The sequence below is a fragment of the Vombatus ursinus genome, unplaced genomic scaffold, assembly GCF_900497805.2.
Source record: "Vombatus ursinus unplaced genomic scaffold, bare-nosed wombat genome assembly UNPS02014845.1, whole genome shotgun sequence".
Classification (NCBI taxonomy): domain Eukaryota; kingdom Metazoa; phylum Chordata; class Mammalia; order Diprotodontia; family Vombatidae; genus Vombatus; species Vombatus ursinus.
This window is the reverse complement of record NW_020954623.1, coordinates 2,409,634-2,418,069: the sequence shown is the minus strand read 5'-3', so window position 1 is coordinate 2,418,069 and position 8,436 is coordinate 2,409,634. Positions and strand designations below refer to the sequence as shown.

General features: G+C 48.3%; 1 protein-coding gene across 1 annotated transcript in view; it reads right to left on the bottom strand.

The window, feature by feature from the left end:
- Positions 1 to 281: 281 nt before the first annotated feature.
- Positions 282 to 8,436, bottom strand: part of GLRX3 (glutaredoxin 3) — a 31,664-nt gene continuing 23,509 nt past the window's right edge. Inside the window, exons 6-11 of the mRNA XM_027840473.1 lie at positions 7,918 to 7,979; positions 5,898 to 5,955; positions 4,556 to 4,608; positions 2,981 to 3,020; positions 2,793 to 2,885; positions 282 to 542 (exon numbers count right to left, since the gene is read on the bottom strand). Coding sequence (XP_027696274.1) covers positions 492 to 542; positions 2,793 to 2,885; positions 2,981 to 3,020; positions 4,556 to 4,608; positions 5,898 to 5,955; positions 7,918 to 7,979 — 357 coding nt within the window. The 3' untranslated portion in view covers positions 282 to 491. The remainder of the gene's footprint in view (positions 543 to 2,792; positions 2,886 to 2,980; positions 3,021 to 4,555; positions 4,609 to 5,897; positions 5,956 to 7,917; positions 7,980 to 8,436) is intronic.

The following is an 8,436-nucleotide window of genomic DNA, read 5'->3' as shown; positions in this document are numbered from 1 at the left end:
ACTGCTGGAAGGAGTTGTCCCTGCCATCCCACCTGGACCAAGTCACACATTTCGACCGTTTTTCCAGGGCTGTGAAGAGATCTATCAGCCAGTGAGGACAGCCACAGGCTTGGAGTAGAAGATTAATGTAAAGTGGATTGCCCGGCCTACCTACTGACCATATGCTGCACCTTCTAATGGGTATGAGCTATCCACATCGAAGAACAAGAGGGTCTTACTTCACTTAATAACAGGGAGTTATGCATACAGCATCAGCTTCAAGAAAAAAAAGGGAAAACCTCTTTAATTCATTCTTTTTAATTGAATTTTGAGATGTTGGGGGGGGCAAATGTGACCGTGTACATGGAGCACGAGCGTGGGCAGGAAGGCCAGACGCAGGTGATGAACAGGTGAGGAGGCCCTAGGCTCCTCCCCCACTCCCCAGGACTGACTCATGAATCGTTCCGTGCTCAGGAAATGCTTTGGGCAGCAATCTGCAGCCCTGCGGATCCTTAAGTTTCTCCTTTCAGGACAGGCAACAATTCGCCATTTTCCTTCAGTTCCTGCAAAGACAGAAATTTGAGGAAAACCTCTAAGTCAGGAGTTTCATTTCCACGCACACACCAAAGACCTGTAAGAAATAGCCAAATGACTAGAAAGTGAATTTTAGCAGTTACCTCTAACTTAAACACACAAGCACCCAAACGGAGGGCGATCCAAAATGAGAACATTAAAAGGAGAAATGATTCAAAAGCAATTTAATGGATTATTAATCAAGACAATTCTATCAAAACCACGTGGGTCTGCGTGCAGCCCAGAGACAGCGGGGAAGACTGAGGGGAAAGACCGGGGAAAAGCCAGCTTGTCCTCAGACGCCCACAGCCTCCCTGGGGCCTTTTCTGGGATCGATGGCCAGGAACAACACTGGGCTCCCTGGACGGCTGCTCCCAACAGGAGACTGACCGGGGCAACATGTGGTTTCTTCAATGGCAGGATCTCTCTGAGCCAAGTGACTCAGCTACAAATCAGTGCCTGGACACAACCACAGAGAGCGCCTCCAGGAACGCAGAGCTTCTCTTCCTGGGCCACCTCATCTGACCATCATAGCGACCCTGGGACCTTAAGGACCACAGATACTCCTCTCAGGGAGATTTCGTGACATGTCCAGGCCTCACAGCTGGGGAGGGCCTGAGGCAGAATCTGAGCTCTAGCTGTCCAGCAGTCTAACAACATGCTTCTGTATGCAAAGGACAGCTACCTACAAAGATGGCTGTCTTGGGGCATTCCTTCAGCCAAAATGAAAGCCTCCAGGGAGGCAATACCTTTCCACATAAGTGAGCGCCTCACATACAGGATCCCAAAGGTAGAAAGACGTTCCTGCTCATCTCAGAGAGGGAACAGAAGGGCGTGTCAGCCTCTATGAGCCAGCTTCAGCAGCTAGCCAAGGATCCCAGGGATCAGACCAGCCAACAGACCCAAGCTACACCCCTTCAGGAGGCCTTGCTACACCACCTTCAACATACTAAGCAAGCTATTCTTGTCATGGCCTGAGAGAATGCATACACCCATTCCTTTTCTTAAAATGGACAACTGGTTCCCTTTTGACGAATTAAAATATGAGTCCCTCAATTTAAAAAAAAAAATCAATCACACTGGGCTTACTGAAAATAGGAAAATGCATTCATTGCCAGAAATAAACCCAAATGTCAAGATATGAATTATTGCAGCCCCCACCAAACCAAGTGAAAATGTTAACAGAAAATCCTGCAAATCTTTTCAAATCACATCTAGATAATAGCATGTGACCAGGAAAAATGGCTAATCCCTGTGAGGTGACAGAAAAGAAGTCACTAGATGTCCAACTTATTTTTAGAATTAAATGACTGCATTGATTGGATCTCCCCAGGAGCTCCCCTGGCTGAGGCAGAGACCATCAAACACTCCGACAAGACCAGGCTCCAGAGGATCCGGGGTGGAGGAGACTGGCTTTCTCTGTGACAAAAATCAAAAAACATGCCAACAAATGCAGATCTATTTCTTTTGCTTCGGGGCATGTTCAAAATACCACCACATTAAACCTTCCACTTTTCAAGAATGATGCTGTTTGCAAGGGAAAAAAATGTCTCCCTGCCTTCTTTGAGAAGAGCAGTGTCAACTCTCAAACCGAGCAGCAAAGAAACCCATAAAAACGTAGCTACAGGGGAAAGCAGCCTGTGTCGTCAAAGGAACCAGTTCTGGGTTTAAAAAGACACACAGAGCTGGTGATGACCTCCAAAAGTGCTTATGCTGAGAATAAGTAATATACTATCAATTACTGAAATACAGGTATGCATTGGGAATGAAGACACTCCAGCAAAGTCACACAACAAATATCTACACAGTGAATATTACTTTCCACTGACTGACGCGTTAAAATTTGCTGCATTCCCAGAGGAGGCAGGATGGCAGGGTGGATGGGGGCCTGCCTCGGAGTCGGAAAGCCCCAGGTTCAAGTGGTGCATCTAACCTGTGTTAGCCACGTGACCATGTACAATCACTCCATGCCCCCCCCAACCAACACTGATCAGTTTTGCTTCTTTGTTACAAAGAAGACTGTATAGGAGGGAGAATGATGGGATGCAAGTTTTGGAAAGTGTTTTTAAAAATCATCAATAAAACACTGAATTTTTTAATGGGTAGGGACCCATCAATCCTGTTTAAAATTATAAAAGGAGCTTAAATAAACAATGTTCATCCCTCAAGTGTACCTTCAAAGCCAAGAATCGTTAGGACAAACAGTGCGTTAAGGAGCCCACGGCGAACAGTGCTCTTACCTTAACTATATCCAAGCCTCCAACCAGCTCGCCCTTCACGTACAACTGGGGGTACGTTGGCCAGTTGGAGTAAGCTTTTAGTCCTTGCCGCACCTAAGGAAACAAAGGGAAAATGTTTCTCAAACCAGACCCTTAGACGAGGAAGATAAAATGAAGAACAGCTAGGATAAGTAAGAAGCAGGACTTACTTCTTCGTCCTCCAAGATATCAAACGTCTCAAAATCAATACTATGAGAAATAAGAAAGTTTTCTAGAATTATACAACTGGTTTACACAAATGCAAACTCCCCCCTCTACCCTCGCCCCCAAAAAACCCAACAACCCTTCTGGAGGCTGCACATGGCTCGAGCCAGCCTTCTCTAGTGGCCATGGAACTGGAGGAGCCCCCTACACCCCAGCAGCCAGCCCTCCGGCACACCCACTGCCACTGTGGCCTGGCCAGAAAGTTCTGCTACCCACAGACAAGAGCACGTAAAAGCTGGGACGGAGAAGAGCCAGCCATCCGCGCCATCCACTTGAGGTCAACTCTGACACACCAAGCCCACTACTTCATCAGAGCCACGAAGGCCTCAGCACAGGCCAAAGCAGGTTCCAACCCCGCCACATCTCACTGGACAGTTCACTGGTGATGACTGTGACCAAAACCACCCTCCTTTAGCTGGGCAGAGAGCTGCCAGCAGAACGGCACCCTGAGAGCTTGTGCTCCATGGGGAGCCTTGAAGGCCGGCGTCACCTCCAAACTCCACTGGAAACCCAGGTTCATCCTCTGTGATACTCAAAGGGGTTGGAAGAGCCAGAGTGTCCCATAGAGTCAGGAGACACGGGCTTCAAGCCCCGCTGGGACACAAGAGCTGTGCTGCACTGGGTGAGTCTGTGGCTGCAACAGTAAAGCAGCTCTTTTGGAAAGGACGGTGCTTCCCTGCCCGACAGGCAGCTGTCATCCCAGAATGACATGACCATGAGCCAGGAGCACTCACGCACGGAGGCACAACCAAAACAGACGGGAAAGGGGTTGTTCTGCCCGAGCCTGGTCTTCGATTCTAACTGGGTGAGTGGCCAAGCGACCTCCAAAGCACACGGGGATGGTGGAGGGCAGAGCGGCGGCAGTTACAACACGGATTCTACCTCCTGGCAGAGACAGCAACATCAGAAAGGAAGTGGCCAGAACGACTACCAGGAAGGCACCAAAGGACACAGCACTGAGCTTCGAGATTTCAGATTCTCCAGCTGTGGCAGGCTGGCTGGCAGGGTTTTCGTTTGCAGGAAGACCAAGACAAGCTGGGGACAAAGTGGCCAGCACCTATTTTTGGAAAGACAAACTGCCCCTTTGCCAGGATGTCTGTCGATATTCTCACGAGGAAAATCTGCCTGATGCACATGCTGGAAAACACTGCCCAAGCTGGGCACCTCAGGCCCTGGCATCCTTCTCCCCAGTGTGCTCAGGATCGCCAGAAGCAAGCATCAATGCACAGGTTACTTACTCCTCACCCACAGAATGGAAAAAATAAAACGGCAGCAACACACATTTCACAAAAATATCTTTTGCAACTGGCTGAACCTGCATCATCCTTCACCCCAGCTGGTTGGCAAGTGACCGTTTCCATGGCTGCCCAAAGGCTCCTCGATGCTACCACTATTTGACAATTTAAGGGAAAGATTTCCTTTAAAAGTCTATTCCAGATATTCACCCAGTGTGGGAGTGAAACAGTGTCACTTTCAGACAGACATCTGTTCTACCATAATTCTATGGGTTATTTACTTACCCAGTTTCATTAAGAATTTCTAGAATTTGTCTGCTGAATCCACATTTTGCCATCTAAATAAAACACAATTTCAGTCAAGCTTTGAAAGTGAGCAGGGTCATCATCCTCACCCTTCCCACAAGTCCCAAGTCTTTCTATTCACACCACACTTCCTCCCTCCACCCAGTTACTATCCCCAGGGCAGCATTTCAGGGTGAAGGGAGATCTCAGACCTTCATGCATTACTTCTCTTCATCCCTCCACCCTGGTAGCATGTGCTCCACCTTCAAACAGCAACTGTCTACCTAAAAACCTTTCTTGCCAACATTCAAACCAATTCTCAGTAAAAACATGAAGTCGTGGAATGCATGCTACTCTCCTACTGTTTAAGATCAAAAATCCTAATTTACTTAAATGAGAAAAGATGGTTTTTTTGGATTCCCAGCTGGCCTTGTTCCATTCTCCTTCTGCTCTCAGTGGTGCAGGAGGCCTCAAACTCTGAGACAGGGAAGGCCAGCTAGTGAGGACCCTGACTCCCCACCTTCTTCAGAGATCGACTTTGGATGCCCTGCAGGACCTGGACAGAGGCACTCCAACCCCAACTCCGGGTGTCCTCGTTGTACCACGGAGATGCCATTACACGCCCTGCCTACTTCATGAGGTTCCTCTGAAGATTAGATGAGGCACAGAGATAGCACTCCAGAAAGTCATCATTTTACCTAGCTTTTTGGAGCTCCCTCTAATTCTAATAATTAAAGGATAACGTGCATTCCTCAAACCAGCAGTCCACAGGCTCCCTCCTACTCACATCACTGGTCACACACTTCCAAATCCAGATTTTTTTGAAAGGCTGTGTTGGACACACAGTGAACTATGAATTCCCAAAGCCATCTCCTGTGGCCAGAGCTAAGCACCACGGTGTCCTAGCAGTAGGCTACCGGGTCTAGCGGCCCAGAGATCACAAGTAGGGACAAACTGGAAACGGCGGGTTCGCTGCTCTGGGCTGTCTACTAAAACCAAGGAGTCTACTCTAAAAGCCACGAGCATTAAGAGCCATCTCAAAATGCAATTCAGCAGGAAGGATGTGGCAACTGGAGAGCCTGCACAGTGTTCAGTGCGGTGACCAAGGTGATGGATCAAAGTCTGGCATCGAGCAGAAAGGCCCTCCCGGAGCTGGCGATGATGGAGCGGAGCAGGACGCAGAGGACTCGCTTTGAGCTACAGAAGCACCAGTTAAGGCAGGGAGAGCTTCCTGACACCCCCAGCTTCATCAGCTAAAGCGAGGAAAGACAGCTAACTATCCCCTTGCTGCAGACGGTAACATGCCAAGAAATTACCCACCAAACCATTTCTGAGTCCTTACCTGTTTGCTTCCTTTCATAAACAGCATCACAGAAGCTTTATTTGTCAGTACTTTGAGCCTATGGAGAGAAGAACATAAAGGCTCAGCTCAATCAGGAAACACGGCTCAGGTTCCTCTTCAGGAACGTGTGCGTTGGAGGAACAGCGAGACGAGAGCTCACATTAAACAAGTAAATGCATTTATATTTGCTTTTATATCACTCCTTCCCTAAGCCACCATAAAGCACAGGATTGCTTATAAAGCCACGAATGGGCCTTAAAGTGGCAATTGAAGCCCTCAGGCTCCTCGTGCTAAAAATCAGCAGCCAGTTCTGCTCGGGACCCACGCCTGACTGAGCACTCTGTCTGTCCAGACCGGCTCGGGGCCAGGCCGCTGCAATCCCACACACCCATTCAGCTGCCCTGCTCCACCTGGGAGACATCCAGAGAGAAGCCGGAAGCTGCTGCCACCAGTGACGTGACCCTGCTCTGCCAGGTGTCCCCAAGGGCCGCCTGGATCCCGTCAGAGCCATGGAGAGGCAACGTGAGCTCCCAGAGAAGCCCTCAGGATTTAGGGAGCTGACTTTTTTAAGTCGCAAAAGGAAAAACTAAGATCACATGCCCATTTTAGTTCTAACAATGGTGTTTAGAGGATTAACTGCATGATATCTGACGGGAAAGTTTAAATTCCTCAAACAAATGCTAGGGAAAAAACTACAGTCACTACCTCACTCACACTGAGGTCATTTAGCAGGAATATAGCAAAAAAAACCCAACAGGAAAAAGGGGCCCGAGCCTTCAAAAGAGAGCTCCCCAGGTGAGTCACTTAGCAAAGCCCCCTTCAGGATGCAGACTCAGCACTCGCCTCATCCTATTTCATACACTACTCTGGCAAACTTAATCAGTCAGTCTCCACCGTCTCCATTTGATTAGAAACAGCAAATTACAAAAAGCAGGGCAGAGCCCGGCGTGCGCTGCCAAGAAGCAAGAACCGGCACCAGATACCAGGCCCGGCAACTGAACAACCCGTGGCTGGGTCGGGCCGGCTCCTCCAGCAGGGCGGAGTCACGGGCGATGTCCCTCCTGACTCCCTCCCTCACTCACTGCATGATGTTCTCAGTCACAACCAGGATCATTAAGGACGCTTAGCTCACGCTCAGCATCCTGTCCGTGAAGAGGCAACAAGCTGCCATTAGCGGCTGAAAGCTGAAGGGGTGAGCCTGGGCCTAACTTACTGCGAATTCAGTGGGAGGAACCTGCCCACTTCCACGGTGTCCAGTAACGTGGAAGCATCTGAATTTTTTAAAGTCACTTCAGGAGATAAATAAAATATGCTTTGTTAGCCCAATTGCTGACCTTAGTCATGAAGGATGTGGCACCTGATGGACTGAAGCCTTTTAAAATCAATTAAATTTTGTTTCTAAAGTAGGGAGATGAGAAGAGCGACAATCTCAAATCTCTTCCCTACCATGTTCTCAAGCCTCAGAACAACATTGGTTTAAGGCACAAAAAACTGTCACAAAGTAAACCTCATGTTTCTTTATGAACTTTAAATGTTTGTGGTTTTTGAAAGGCAACTGGACAGTCAAAATATAGAAGCTCTGAAAATCAGAGAGACAACGTTGCCTCCTGGCAGCCCTACTGGAGACCAAGAAGCCCCTGGACACACACGGTACAAGTTAGGAAAAGCTGGGGCCACAACAGGCTGAACACTGAGACAAAGGGACCCAGAAAACCAACAGAGAAGATTCAATGCTTACTTCCAAGAAGAGAACCACTGTGAACTGAAAAGGAAATCCTTGAGCCCATCTCTAAAATGAAGCTGAAATCACACCTGCTTTGGTTCATGAGTTTATCATTTTTCATAACTAGTTCAAATGCAAATAATAAAGGTGTAAGCGCTGACACACCCCAGACCTATGAAAGAAGGAGTTTTCTTGTAAAAAGTAAGTACAATGAACACAGTATATGATCCCCAAATAGGGAGAGGGGGACGGAATTTAAAACTTCCAAAAATACCTACAACAAAGCACCTTCCTTACCTTTCTTCTAATTTGGGGGCTTTGGGGCAAATTTTGTCAAGCTCGTTAGATGCTGCCAGTTCCTACAAGAGACCAAACAATGGTTAAAACAAGCACACCAGCAGGAAAGAGTGCCCATCAATCACTCCCCCACACAAGCTGGCCAGTCACTCCAAGCCCAAACACTGCCCAGAAGTAACCCCCCTGCCACTTCTCTTCCTTATAATCTCATCCTCGCAATGGAGATGCTGACTAAGACAATGTCAATGACAAGAAGACAAAGAAGCAGCTACAATGAAAGAGACTTCCCTCCCTCGCAGCAGAGGGCAGGGACACCAGGGCAGAGTGTGGCTGCCAGTATACACCAGGACCTTTTGCTTAACAGTTTTTCTTTGTTAAACAAGACTAAGCAATTCCCGAGTGTCAAGGTGACACCTACGTCTAGAGGTGCCCTTTGTCTAGGGGCGCCTGTGAATCTAGGGGCGCCTCTAGGTCTAGGGGCACCTCTGTCTAAGGGCATCTCTACATCTAGGGGAGTCT